This window comes from Coregonus clupeaformis, chromosome 25 (assembly GCF_020615455.1).
Source record: "Coregonus clupeaformis isolate EN_2021a chromosome 25, ASM2061545v1, whole genome shotgun sequence".
NCBI lineage: Eukaryota > Metazoa > Chordata > Actinopteri > Salmoniformes > Salmonidae > Coregonus > Coregonus clupeaformis.
This window is the reverse complement of record NC_059216.1, coordinates 21,827,733-21,841,878: the sequence shown is the minus strand read 5'-3', so window position 1 is coordinate 21,841,878 and position 14,146 is coordinate 21,827,733. Positions and strand designations below refer to the sequence as shown.

General features: G+C 40.8%; 1 protein-coding gene across 3 annotated transcripts in view; it reads left to right on the top strand.

Moving 5' to 3' along the window:
- LOC121538833 (doublecortin domain-containing protein 2C) overlaps window positions 1-13,786 on the top strand; it is a 27,003-nt gene extending 13,217 nt beyond the window's left edge. For all 3 annotated transcript variants that reach the window (XM_041847004.1, XM_041847005.1, XM_041847003.1), the window contains exons 11-13: window positions 4,797-4,875; window positions 12,671-12,725; window positions 13,649-13,786. In XM_041847004.1, the coding sequence (XP_041702938.1) occupies window positions 4,797-4,875; window positions 12,671-12,687 (96 nt within the window). In that variant the 3' untranslated portion in view covers window positions 12,688-12,725; window positions 13,649-13,786. The remainder of the gene's footprint in view (window positions 1-4,796; window positions 4,876-12,670; window positions 12,726-13,648) is intronic.
- The last annotated feature ends 360 nt before the right edge of the window (window positions 13,787-14,146 follow it).

Below are 14,146 nucleotides of genomic sequence, written 5' to 3'. Positions count from 1 at the left end.
ATATCCACTTCACTTTCATGTGCACATCACATGGCAGCTGTAATCAACCAGCCACATCCCCTACCAGCCCTCACTCACCTGCTTCTCTCCGTCCGCTCTTCATGCGCGTCTATTCCTCCGTCAGTAAAAAAATAAATATAATTTAGCCGTGATGGCGAGCGGGGATGCAGACCCAGACCCTGATGAGTCTTCTGTTTTTAGATTTGAACATTTGTTACATTGGAGCAGCGTGCAAAGCGAGTAATGTTGAAACATTGTATCATTTCATCGCTGTTATAACAGCCTGAGTAGACTTTGCAAGTTCACTGTCATGCAGCCTCAGAGAGGTCAAATGGAGGACCGCATCGTGACAGGCATGCTTGCAGCTTTACAGCAAAGTAAACGTCTTGTCTCTAGTCTGCACAGTTATAAAACATGACCCATTACCAGAGATGCCTTTTTTTATTTATATCGGGAGTCGCGCACATTTTATATAATTTCACAAATCATGTCGCTGGCCGTTTTAAACTAATCACTAATTCACTAATCACTAATTCACTAATTATTGGTTTGATAATGAACAATGTTGTTCAGTCATGTTACCTAGCTAGCTAACATTCTGGTAACTTGACAGTAGGTTTATGCTCACCTGATTGGCCCAGGAAGAAAGGAAAAGGGTATGCTTCTCATGAGATGTGCTTCAAAGGTAGGATTCATGTAGGCCTAATGGAAGACTAAACTATATCAAAAATACATTTCTTTCTGGTTCTCCTTAAATAGTGTTTGGTGCCTATCGTTTTAAAAGTTTGTGGGAGAGAGTGGTGTGTGTTTATGAGAGTGAGGGAGACAGTGTGTGTGTTTGTGGGAGAGAGAGAGTGGTGTGTGTTTATGAGAGTGAGGGAGCCAGTGTGTTTGTGGGAGAGAGAGAGTGGTGTGTGTTTATGAGAGTGAGGGAAACAGTGTGTGTGTTTGTGGGAGAGAGAGAGTGGTGTGTGTTTATGAGAGTGAGGGAGACAGTGTGTGTGTTTGTGTTTGTGGGAGAGAGAGAGAGTGGTGTGTGTTTATGAGAGTGAGGGAGACAGTGTGTTTGTTTGTGGGAGAGAGAGTGGTGTGTGTTTATGAGAGTGAGGGAGACAGTGTGTGTGTTTGTGGGAGAGTGAGAGTGGTGTGTGTTTATGAGAGTGAGGGAGACAGTGTGTGTTTGTGGGAGAGAGAGAGTGGTGTGTGTTTATGAGAGTGAGGGAGACAGTGTGTGTGTTTGTGGGAGAGAGAGAGTGGTGTGTGTTTATGAGAGTGAGGGAGCCAGTGTGTTTGTGGGAGAGAGAGAGTGGTGTGTGTTTATGAGAGTGAGGGAGACAGTGTGTGTGTTTGTGTTTGTGGGAGAGAGAGAGAGTGGTGTGTGTTTATGAGAGTGAGGGAGACAGTGAGTTTGTTTGTGGGAGAGAGAGTGGTGTGTGTTTATGAGAGTGAGGGAGACAGTGTGTGTGTTTGTGGGAGAGAGAGAGTGGTGTGTGTTTATGAGAGTGAGGGAGACAGTGTGTGTTTGTGGGAGAGAGAGAGTGGTGTGTGTTTATGAGAGTGAGGGAGACAGTGTGTTTGTTTGTGGGAGAGAGTGGTGTGTGTTTATGAGAGTGAGGGAGCCAGTGTGTGTGTTTGTGGGAGAGAGAGAGTGGTGTGTGTTTATGAGAGTGAGGGAGCCAGTGTGTGTGTTTGTGTGTGTGGGAGAGAGAAAGTGGTGTGTGTTTATGAGAATATGGGAGACAGTGTGTGTGTGGGGGGGGGAGAGAGAGTGGTGTGTGTTTACTGAATAGTAAAGAAGGTTTAATGCAGTGTTTTCTCCTTACTGACAATGATATGCAGATCATTATGCATGTATATTCCTTCCTCCCATTCCTCCAGCCAAATTTTCCTTAGGGTGCTTTTTAGTCGTTCATTTTCTATTGTTATTCTTTAGTTTTTTTATCCTCTTATGTTTGTTGTGTAGTAAATATTTGTTTTTATTCGTTTTTTTCCTCTGAAGAACATAGGCCTTTGCAAATATGAGCAAATCAGCCATTCTATGCAGTATTCTATTATACACTGAACAGTGTGAAGTTAAATTCAATGTGTTGTAATGAGTAGAAGTGTGAATTTCAGTGACACGTTTTTGGAGAGCGTTTAGAAAACGTGAACATGCGTCCGGGGGACATGGCGAACAGGATGCTAGGCCACAGATTTATTTCCACCGTGGTATCGCGATACTACTCGGTATTGTGATACTTGGCCTGGTATCGTATCTTTGTAAAATGTTGGTGTGGCGTGACAACACTAATGTGGTTTCTAGAAATTGCACTCATTTAAAAACACTTAATCTGGTTTTATAATCCTCAACGGAATGAAAATGGGGAGCCTCATAACAGTGATGAACATACACAATACTTGGCCGATATTACTATTCCATGCAATTGCATTCAGCTTTGGAAATGAGAAGATATTGAGTCTTATTTAGGCAATCAATAACAGTGAACATTTTGTTTAATGAAAACAATAATTTCAGCCTATGGTAATCACACTTTAGAGAGATATTTTGGTGTGATGGTGATTCTTGCAGTGGTATGCACTTCTGTAATAAATATATTCTTATCAAAATCATTATTGACTTCGGGGGGCAGTTATGACCCTGTTAAGGAACCTGTTTAAGATCAATAGCTTTATTCATTACTTATCGCATTTACTCATGAATGAATATTGCTGAATCAGAATGGCTATAGATTCCGGGAATGACCATTAGATAATGGGGAATAATGATATCCGGACTCAGCTAATTTGTGGAATCATCTCACCACCACTGCACCAAACAACGTTTGACTTGACTTGCTGCGGCTATGAAGAAGTCAGTTTAATTGTAATTGGGGTATTTACACTTCTGTCCAAAATTCAATACATACTTCTACAGTGAGTGGTTTGAAATAGGGTTGGATGAAATTAACTATATCAGTAAAATATATACTTTATTTTATTAGTGTAGGAAGGAATTGCTGCTTTAAAAGCGAAGTTTGACTTCTTGAAGTTTATTGTCGTAATTAGAGAAAACCTGAAGCATATTAATGTCACCCCTGATGAATATATTTAATGCATTTTGTAGCTACATTTTATGGCCTGAGATTGTTATTGGAGATTACAATATCAATATTATTTATGGAAGCTTTGATAGCAGGTCAAACTCAAAGCTAATATTCTGGCTAAACAACATATTACTATTGCTCACTTCTCTCCCTTTCTCTCTCCCTGTCTCCTTATGAAGATAAGCAGTGTTTCAGTCTGTCCTGCTTCTTCATCATCTAGTGTGAATGACAATAAAACACTATGGCTATGACTCATAGTTGAGCTGAGTTTGAAATAGATTACATCCCAGTCTGGCCACGCTTGTGAAATACCAGATGCCATATATATTGATGACCATATTCAATTACATGATTGCATTCTCAGCCAAAACCACTTCCCCTCAGTTTAAATGATTCATTGCATTGGATTTAAATAGTGAATAGTTACAGTGGCGAGGTAGAGGTAATATTCGAAGGACCTCCGCTTGACAACATAAAGAGTTATTAGAATCAGCATGTTTGTCTGTCTGCCAAATGGTGACACACAATGTCTGGTGGGTATGACAACAGACTGCTGCAATAGACTGATGCAAAGGCGGCCAGAACAGGGCAACCATCTAAAGTAGTTTGTTCATGTTTGAGAGCTCGAGCTGATCACAGACTGAGCCGACTGACTGATCTACAAATAATAACGAGTAGTTATTTAGAATCCAAGGTGATTTGTAGATCAGTCATTGTGCAGACGCCGACTGCAATGAAGTCGATCTCAAACATGATAATTGCGTTGAATTGACATGAGTTGTTTCCTGATGGGTCTTTTGGAACACCTTCAGTTGAACATACTGTCGAATGTGTTCTGCTTATCAATATACTGTTTTCCTTTAGCCTAGAAACAATGTATAAATGGTTATGGTCCGATGAATGTTCGTGCATATTGAACAAAGGTAGAGTTGAATGAGGTTGTGTAATTGTCTGTTTTTAACAATAGTTTGTTTTGATTTAACGATATTGGCTGATTTATCAACCGGTCAGCTAAGCATTTTTTCTTAATTAATATTGTTAGAAATGCCAATAGGACTAGGCATGTTTTATCAATCGTCTTCCTCTTAAGAATTTTGTGATAAAAAATCAAATAGTTATCGATCTTGCCATCGACCTCCCCTATTCTTTGCCAATGCAATTCCTTTTCATTTATCTTGTCCTGTTTTCCTGGTTACTATTCCCCTAGCTTCTTAGGTTCGCTATTTGTAAAGCTTCTCCTCTCATGCAAGGTCAACTATAATCAACCCCAGACAATGTCATTGGCTTCTGCAGCAACCAGGGTATTCCTCTGGGGCTCTGAGGGCCCGCTGCATTCTACCATTCAATTACTGTTCATTAGACAGTGTACAGCCATTAATCAGACTGAGATGTTCTGCTATTCTTCAAAGGGCCATTGAACCAGGGAGGAAAACCACTGGCTGTTTATCCTTGTTTCCTGTCCTGAGATACTGTAGGAGTACAAAGAAGACACTCTGGGATTCCCACTCGATATGTCTGTTTTAAACTTCTCCTCCACACTGCAGTCTCGGAATGTTAGATTAATAAACAGAGCGTGCTAGAGATATACCGCAATAGTAGGAGTCAAATAGATCATTTGGAGGAGTAACTTGACAGATTTAGTGAATCGGGCCCATATGCATTGAATCTGACTGGATATGATATGAGAAACTGATTTATGTGCCTGTGTTCCAGGAGACTAAAGAGGAGGTGGAGGCGGTGGAGGCCTCAAATCTGTGCGGAATACGGTCACGGATGTCCAAGTTCTTCAAGGGTAGGTTCATCAAAGCATAGTAGCACCACACGCTATTCGCTCCACGTTTCCTCCTCAACACAATCAACCATAAGAAACCATAAAGAGACCACTAATACACTCAGCGTTACCCGGTTTCCCACTTGGCATGTCACCTGATCCCCCAACTGCAGCGTTGCACATCTGGGAGAGCTACCGTACTGTATGGTTACCTTATGGTCGATAGGTTGAAGTTGCGCTCCCCCATATCACATTAATTAATTTAATATTAAAGTTGCACAATGTAGAAATCACTCCGCATTTCCTGTTTGCTAAAACTCTAATAGTTTGCCTAATTTCAGTTTATGTGACAAAATAAGCTAGTATAGTGCAGAGAATCATTGTATCATCTAAACCGCTGTGAAATATATTTTCCATAACCAAAAATGTTGTTGTTTCAGCTGTTTGAAGCTGGTGTACAAAAACGAAAGTAAAAGACGCAAAAACAAAACTTAAGACCGGGAAGCATAGAAATAAGGCACATAGAACATACACTACATGAGCAAAAGTATATAGATACCTGCTCTTTTGGACACCTACCACCACTTTTGTGCGACTGCTCGGTCATGGAAACCCATTTCATGAAGCTCCCGAAGAACAGTTCATGTGCTGACGTTGCTTCCAGAGGCAGTTTGGAATTCAGTAGTGAGTGTTGCAACCGAGGACAGAAAACGTACAAAAATAAAGTTACATATTGCCACTTTAAACGCACCTGCACTTCACAAGGTGCCCCATACAGTATGTCCTGTACTGTGGATTATTCACATACGTTTTATTTTTACCCATGTCCTCTGTAATCATGTCTCTCCTGACATATTTTGATAGGTGGGAATATCAGACTGGTCTTAGTTTAGTATGACTGTATCTTCTCAATTATTGCATTTTGGATACAGTATTTTAAAATGGGTAGAATAGAATCTATCTATCTAGCAAAAATGTAAATGACTTTATTCTTGAATATGACTTCAAATCATGTGTATAAGAACACAACTTATGATTATAAAGATATACCATGACAGAATGAGACCTAACGGTACCATAATGGAACGAGACCTAACGGTACCATGACAGAACAAGACCTAACAGTACCATGACAGAACAAGACCTAACAGAACCATGACGGAACAAGACCTAACGGTACCATGACAGAACGAGACCTAACGGTACCATGACAGAACAAGACCTAACAGTACCATGACAGAACAAGACCTAACAGAACCATGACGGAACAAGACCTAACGGTACCATGACAGAACGAGACCTAACGGTACCATGACAGAACAAGACCTAACAGTACCATGACAGAACAAGACCTAACAGAACCATGACGGAACAAGACCTAACAGTACCATGACAGAACAAGACCTAACAGTACCATGACGGAACGAGACCTAACGGTACCATGACAGAACAAGACCTAACAGTACCATGACAGAACAAGACCTAACAGAACCATGACGGAACAAGACCTAACGGTACCATGACAGAACGAGACCTAACGGTACCATGACAGAACGAGACCTAACGGTACCATAATTGAACAAGACCTAACGGTACCATAATTGAACGAGACCTAACGGTAACATAATTGAACGAGACCTAACGGTACCATAATAGAACATGAAACTCTCCTATGTTGGAGGATGTGCCTCATTCCCAGTTCAAATCATTTTCTCTAATTGGCCACAAAACATAGGCTGTAGGAGCAAGGCCATTCAGTGGTCCAGAAGTGATCCAGCGTTTGCCATCGTCCCGTGAGAATTCCATAAGTGACTAAAGGGAGAGAGAGAGAAAGTCCGGGTCCTTCCATGTGGTTATTTTCTGTCCCTGATCTGAGGTAGTACAGTATGTCATGGGTACCAAGAATTTCACTACATCCTGTGTTGCCAACAGCAGGCGCCCATCTCGCTCACATGTAACCGTGCTGTCAACACACAAGGCAATTTACAGAAGCAATCTCATCTCCATTTATCCCAAATGTTTTCTTTATATTCACTTTTGTTTTATATTGACTGGACTGGAGGTCTGGCATGATAAGAGAGATGAGAATTTCAGCGAACTGATGGAAATGATGGCCTGTTAAGTTTGTCTCTCTGTTTGGAATGGAGATATTCCCATTAGGGGTCCTTGGAATCGTGACTTCTCATCATTGGCATTGTGAACTCTAGACTCGTCCTTATTATACATATGCACATTGCTGTTTATTGTTCTTATTTCTAAATGGGACGGAATGGCTCAGCAATAGGCTATAGGCTATGCCCAATATTCACAACATCAACAGATCTGTTCAGTAGCTCTATGCCTTAACCACCACAGAGCTGAAGTGCAGTGGAGGGTAATTTTTAAGTACAGGAAATGCATGGGATCTACTGTAACAGTAAGGGAAATCCAACACTGCCTGGCTACTTTGTATCTGTGCAAATCTTTGTCCTCAATGGGAATTTTCCAGTTGGTAGAAATTGGTCGTTCTTGAATTGCGGTGGCATTTGGGCATGGCATTTTGGAAAAAATATATGTATTTTTTCTCATTTTCTTTATTGAAATGTATTTGTGTACATCTTCCCATTCTACATCAACTAATATGGCAGCTTAATGACTTTAAATAATGTTTACTATTATGATAACATTGTGCCACCAGTAGGAGTAACACCAATGATGGCAACACCTGAGAAATGTTTGGTTATTGAGGTTTTTCTTAAATGATGCTTAAATCTAAGGTCATTAACCCTTTAAAAATGATTTACTAAATTTATATGATGAATAATTTTGCTCATAATGTAATTTCCGTTAATTTAAATTGACTAACACCAAGTGACACCAAATTGTCAATGGAATCCTCAAATGTATGACATACTAAAAGGGTGTAATTAGCTAATATATATTTTTTAATATAGACTCCTCCCCCTATAACAGTTTGCCACTGGAGGGAATGCTTAAGGTCCTTGTATATCTTTGTAATGAGTGATTTTCAAGTCGGTAACACCAATGACAAAACTGGGGGACAGACATACTAGTAAAAAAATTGCCTTCTTTGTAAAGTGTTAAGTGTTGGTCCCATGTTTCATGAGCTGAAATAGTATATCCCGGAAATGTTCCATATGCACAAAAACCTTATTTCTCTCAAATGTTATGCACACATTTGTTTACATCCCTGTTAGTGAGTATTTCTCTTTGCCAAGATAATCCATCCACCTGACAGGGACAATAAAAGGCCACTAAAATATGCAGTTTTGTCACACAACACAATGCCACAGTTTAAGTTTTGAGGGAGTGTGCAATTGGCATGCTGACTGCAGGAATGTCCACCAGAGCTGTTGCCAGATAATTTAATGTTTATTTCTCTACCATAAGCCGCCTCCAACGTCGTTTTAGAGAATTTGGCAGTACGTACAACCGGCCTCCCAACCGCAGACCACGTGTAACTACGCCAGCCCAAGACCTCCACATCCGGCTTCTTCACCTGCGGGATCGTCTGAGACGAGCCACAAAACACAGCTGATGAAACTGTGGGTTTGCACAACCGAAGAATTTCTGCACAAACTGTCAGAACCGGCACTGGGAAGCTAATCTGCATGCTCATTGTCCTCACCAGGATCTTGTCCTGACTGCAGTTCGGCATCGTAACCGACTTCAGTGGGCAAATGCTCACCTTCGATGGCCACTGGTATGCAGGGACTGTGGTGTGTGTACTACTGCACACGTCTTGCCAATAGTGTGCATTCCTTCTTGTGCGCATTGCTTGTGTGACACTTTTGATTTTCTGGATTTCCCCTGATTAACAGAACTGCGGGAAAACAGTGCCGGACAGGCGGGAGCAAAGCACACTGTCTACCGGTGTGCTAGCTATATTTAGCTAGCTAGCTACTTATCCCGCTTGCTGTGTACCAGAGTCCTAGGTAGCTAACTAGCTAGCGCCCAGTATGCTTCGCTAACGCCTGCTGAACACCTGCCCTCGCCGTCGTTTAACAGAACTGCGGAAACAGTGCCGGACAGGCGGGGCGAAGCACACTGTCTACCGTTGTCCTAGCTATCTTTAGCTAGCTAGCTACTTATCCCGCTTGCTGTGTACCAGAGTCCTAGGTAGCTAACTAGCTAGCTAGCACCCAGTGTCCTTTGCCAACGCCTGCTGAACACCTGCCCTCGCCGTCGTTAACAGAGCTGTGGGAAAACAGTCCCCGACAGACGGGGGGAAGGACACTGTCTACAGTTGTCCCTAGCTAGCTAGTTACCGGCGTTGTCGCTCCCGCCTTTTCTTCTGTGGGGTTTATCGGCAGTTGGCATACAACATTATGGTGCATTACCACCACCTACTGTACTGGAGTGCTCCCGCCTGAATAACGGATTCCTAGCTTAACAATGTACCAACAGAAGTATGAAGAGGGGTTCATGCAGATGCAGGAATGCCCAAATGCAGGAACACCCCGAATTGCGGGCCGCAATTGCAGACTTCTCCATCTTGCTACTACGGAGGAGAGAACGGTGGAGACGGGAGAGACCAACTCTCAAGGAATAAGTCTTTGCCCTCGTCCGTCCCTATGGTACATCCCAGAGACACATTGCTTAATGACAGGGTGGTGGATTGTGTTCCCTGAAATGCGTACTCCAGCTGATTGATGGATCGCCGGTCCCTCTCTATGCACTTATTTATCTTCTGAACCCACTGGAACATCCAGCTCCTCCGCTGCGCAATATCAGACCGGGAAACATCCTCGCATCTGCTGCACCAATGCACCCCTTAGTATATCCCAGGTCATTTCCACCGAGGTGGATGACTAGAACACCGAGCAGTTTGTGCCACTTCATGCCTTGCTCTCCGAGCCACCTAATGTGACAGTCAATAATGTTTACATTTACATTTTAGTCATTTAACAGATGCTCTTATCCAGAGCGACTTACAGTTAGTGAGTGCATACATTATTATTATTATTATTATTATTATTTTTTTTTTTTCATACTGGCCCCCCGTGGGAATCGAACCCACAACCCTGGCATTGCAAACACCATGCTCTACCAACTGAGCTACATCCCTGCCGGCCATTCCCTCCCCTACCCTGGACGACGCTGGGCCAATTGTGCGCCGCCCCATGGGTCTCCCGGTCGCGGCCGGCTACGACAGAGCCTGGATTCGAACCAGGATCTCTAGTGGCACAGCTAGCACTGCGATGCATTGCCTTAGACTGTGTTGTGTTGTGTTCAGCACTCATAACCTCGACTACCTCAATTACCTTGACTAACCTGTGCCACCGCACATTGACTCTCTACCGGTAGCCCCTGTATATAGACTCCCTACTGTTATTTTATTTTACTGCTGCTCTTTAATTATTTGTTATTTTTATTTTTTACTTATCAATTTTTTACTTAACGCTTATTTTTCTTAAAACTGCATTGTTGGTTAAGGGCTTGCAAGTAAGCATTTCACTGTACGGTCTACACCTGTTGTATTCGGCGCATGTGGAAAATAAAATGTGATTTAATTTGATTTAATTTGATTGTCTAATATAGTATCCATGATTCGTATCATCGACTGGACAGTCTATTTTTTATCGGAAATGACTAGGTGATTTGGTGGTTCTATTTTCGTTGTATTTTGAGATGGTACTCGTTGAGATAAACGTCAGCCTCAAAAGAGAACAAATGTTTGTTTGTGTTTTTTTACATAACAGTATGTAAATGGTTAATGGGTAGGCTACATGTTTATTATTTGCGTGTGTTTTCAGGAGCTTTCTCGGTTTTCTTGTTAAAAGAGATCAGGGATATGTATTCCAGTGTACTCCATATTGGCTTAAATGCAGGTTTTTCGCTTCCCTCTTGAAAATTAGCTGTTAATATTAAATAAATACAAGTAAATACTGTTGCCATTTGTCATTATTGTGTATTTTTACTTTACTTGTATTGCTGTGTTATGCTGTATTATAATGTTGTATAATAATGTTGCATAATCACCTTCTGGTGTAAATATCATGGAAATGAAAAACAAAAAACTACGTTTTAAGTGAGAAGTATGCCCATGCTCTACCAAGGTTTTCCAGCACACAGCTTTGACCTATTACAGTAGCTATGTTGGACTATTACTTCAAACAATGTGTGTGCAGGTTGCTTAGGATTCAAACCTTCTCGAACAGCCTAATTCATATGCATCAGTGGAATAATGGACTACAGTGTCCTGCTATTAAAATAATGTATATACTGTATATATCATTAAGCTGTATGTGTTTTTACATATAGGTCTATTGTAAATGTGTATTATTGTAGCCTCACCATCAATATTGCAAAAATAAATACAAATACACACAACTTTAAGCTACATATTCATTTGACAGAGTTAATAAACTGCCTATTGATCAGCACAGCAATTGATAAAACAGGACCATGTTTGCAGAACAAGTGTTTCTGAGCTTTCTTTTTCTTAATGACATGTATTGCTAAATCAAACAGTTTAAGGAAATAAAGGCAGGCACCCCATTACTACAAGACAAAAAAGCATGATGGTCTTGTAAGTATAAAGGTAAAGCTTGTTTTCATATAATAATAAAAAATATATTGAAAAAGGTAGTGGAATGGGATTAGTGTGGTGTGTGAAGAATATATGTGGTACAAATCACATTATTGAGGGAGCAATTCCTCTAAGAGTATGAATTTGGCTGTTTGAGAAGGTTTGAATCCTAAGCAACCTGCCTACACATTGTTTTAAGCAATAGACCAACATAGCTACTGTAGTAGGTCAAAGCTGTGTGCTGGAAAACCTTGGTAGAGCATGGGTGGAGTAGACATTGTGGTGTTCATGTGAATTTCCGTTCTTTTTCAGCTACAGACCAATGCCTACTTCTCACTTAAAACATAGTTTATTTTGTATTTTCTTCTTCTTCTTACATTATTTTGTTCACTTTCTAAGATTAAAAATAATATATAGATATCTCTAAATACCAAAAACATGTCTCTACAACTTTACACATCACTACAAGGACAAGCCAATTTGCTAACCCCAAGTACTTTAAACAATGCATAAACATACAATTTTGCAGTATAAAGGACTTGCATTATGTTTTATCAATATAAGCAAAAACATGTATGATGTGTAACTATTTGTCATTTTAAAGTGTTTTTCATGGTTGCAAAGTCAAGGGACACAAATGCCACCGCAATTCAAGAATGACCCAAATAGGAAACCTTATTCAGTTCAGCAAAGTGCTTTTTCTTCATATTTGCTTCCAGGTTGGATTAGGCAGATGGCCTCTATATAAGGGCATTCTGTCCGGGGTTTCCTTGTATAACAGTAAACACTACAGTGTTCATTTTACTGGAGATTCTCCTTCAAAAGTTATTGGGAACATGAACAATGGTCTGTCAATTGATGGTGACTGTTAGGGCTTCTGACAGAAGTTGTAAAGCATCGTGATTGATTGGCGATATGAGATGTGTGCAGTCATGGTATATTCTCTCACTGCATGCACACACTACATGCAGTTGTGTGTCACAGATAGGTTATTCCACACAACCAAATTAATGTGTAGTAAATCATTTGTCCGGACCCGTGAGGAGTCTCGAATGACGACCTTTACGCCTATTTGACTTTTACTCTTATTTATGTAAATCACATCTGTATTCTTCTGATGTTCAGGGTGTCATATTAATCAAAGGTCATGATGGTACTGTTTATTTGAGTCAAAAACATTTCGTTTTTCATTTTACCGATAATTTTACAGTATTAAAACACGTTTTCTGTTCATGCTCCAATGATTGTAACTGAGTCCTTTTTCCGTTCTTTTTGTTTCTTCAGAAAAAAGAAAAAAGTGACCAGCTTCCAGACCAATATGCCATTTATTCAGTCAGAGGTAAGTTGTGTGCTTATGTTGGCATTTTATATTTTATGAATTCCAGTATGCATTGCATTTACTGACATATTGTTCGTGCCATTCATATGTAAAATATCAAGCAAATATATTGAATTGTTGTGAAGCCTTTCCACAAAAGAGTTCATGATATTTGTGACACACTTGTATGGATATTTGAACACACAGTCCATTTCACAATACGTTTTTTCATACTCATTCATCCAAGTTGAGTACTGGTTTATGCTCAGAGCAAGTAATATCCCTATGGTACTGAATACGAGTGAGAAAAAATACCCTTTAACTATGGCCGAAATGATTTTCTTCTCATTCATCATATACATGGCATGAAAGGCCCTTCAAAGCAGCTCCAATAGCAGTGCGTTTTTGACATGGAAAAATTCAAAGTCCCAAAGACCGTGTGTGGAGAATCTGCTATTGTGATGTGAGGAGGGCAGAGGGGATGTCTGCGTGTGATCTCAGCTGCCATTGTGATGACGGGTGCCTGTGAAGTGCACCACTGGCCAGTTACACATTAGCTTTGATTGCCAGTTTGCTCTGTTCGCGGTCCGCTTTGAACCGCATCTCGAGATGAAAGACAACGTTGTCCAGTGTGTCCATCCACTGTGTCTACGGTTACAGCTCTTTATTGGCTCCAGGCGCCATCAAGGGCCTTCAAGACTTTAGCTACCATGCTGCGATGAGCGTTATGTATAATTTATCATACAATGCATCTCCGACAGCAGCCCCATCTATGTTCCTTCATTTTCATTTAATGCCTTTTTTTTGTTTTTCTGTTGACAGACTGTATGGTAAACCTATTGTAACAACGTATGGCTTGGTTGTGTTGTTGGATGCACTTTGATATGGGTGGAACCTGTGGTTCTGAATGTATCAGCATCTCTGTTCTCTCTTGCCATATACAGAATTCTAAGAGCCAGAGTCAGAGAGTCCCGTAGTAGCAGGAGCAGTGGAGGACAGCGCACCCCTCTCCGTTGCGAGACCCCTACGTACGAGATGAAAAGTGTTATGAACCAAATAAAAATGTTTGCGTCTTGACAGCCCCACCGTGGATATATGACCTCTTATTCCAGGGACTATATTGCATAATTATGTATGGTCTATGAATATTGTATGGTGCCTCACACTGAGCGCATGGTAAGATACATAATTGCAGAGTTTAATTATTAAGAAGCAAAGGTCCTTGGCGGGTTACACAGAAGCACTTTTGATCAATTATTTTTCTGATGAATTATTTTGGGGCTGGTGCCTCAGCAGGCCTAGTGGACAGTGTAACCGCTCTTGAGAGAGACTTATCCTCCCGTGGAGAGGAATTACTATGCTGATTAAAATCCGGTGGAATCAACTAAAAACATAATGATATTGGAGTGGTCGAGGGGATCAAACAAATTTCATTCCTCTCA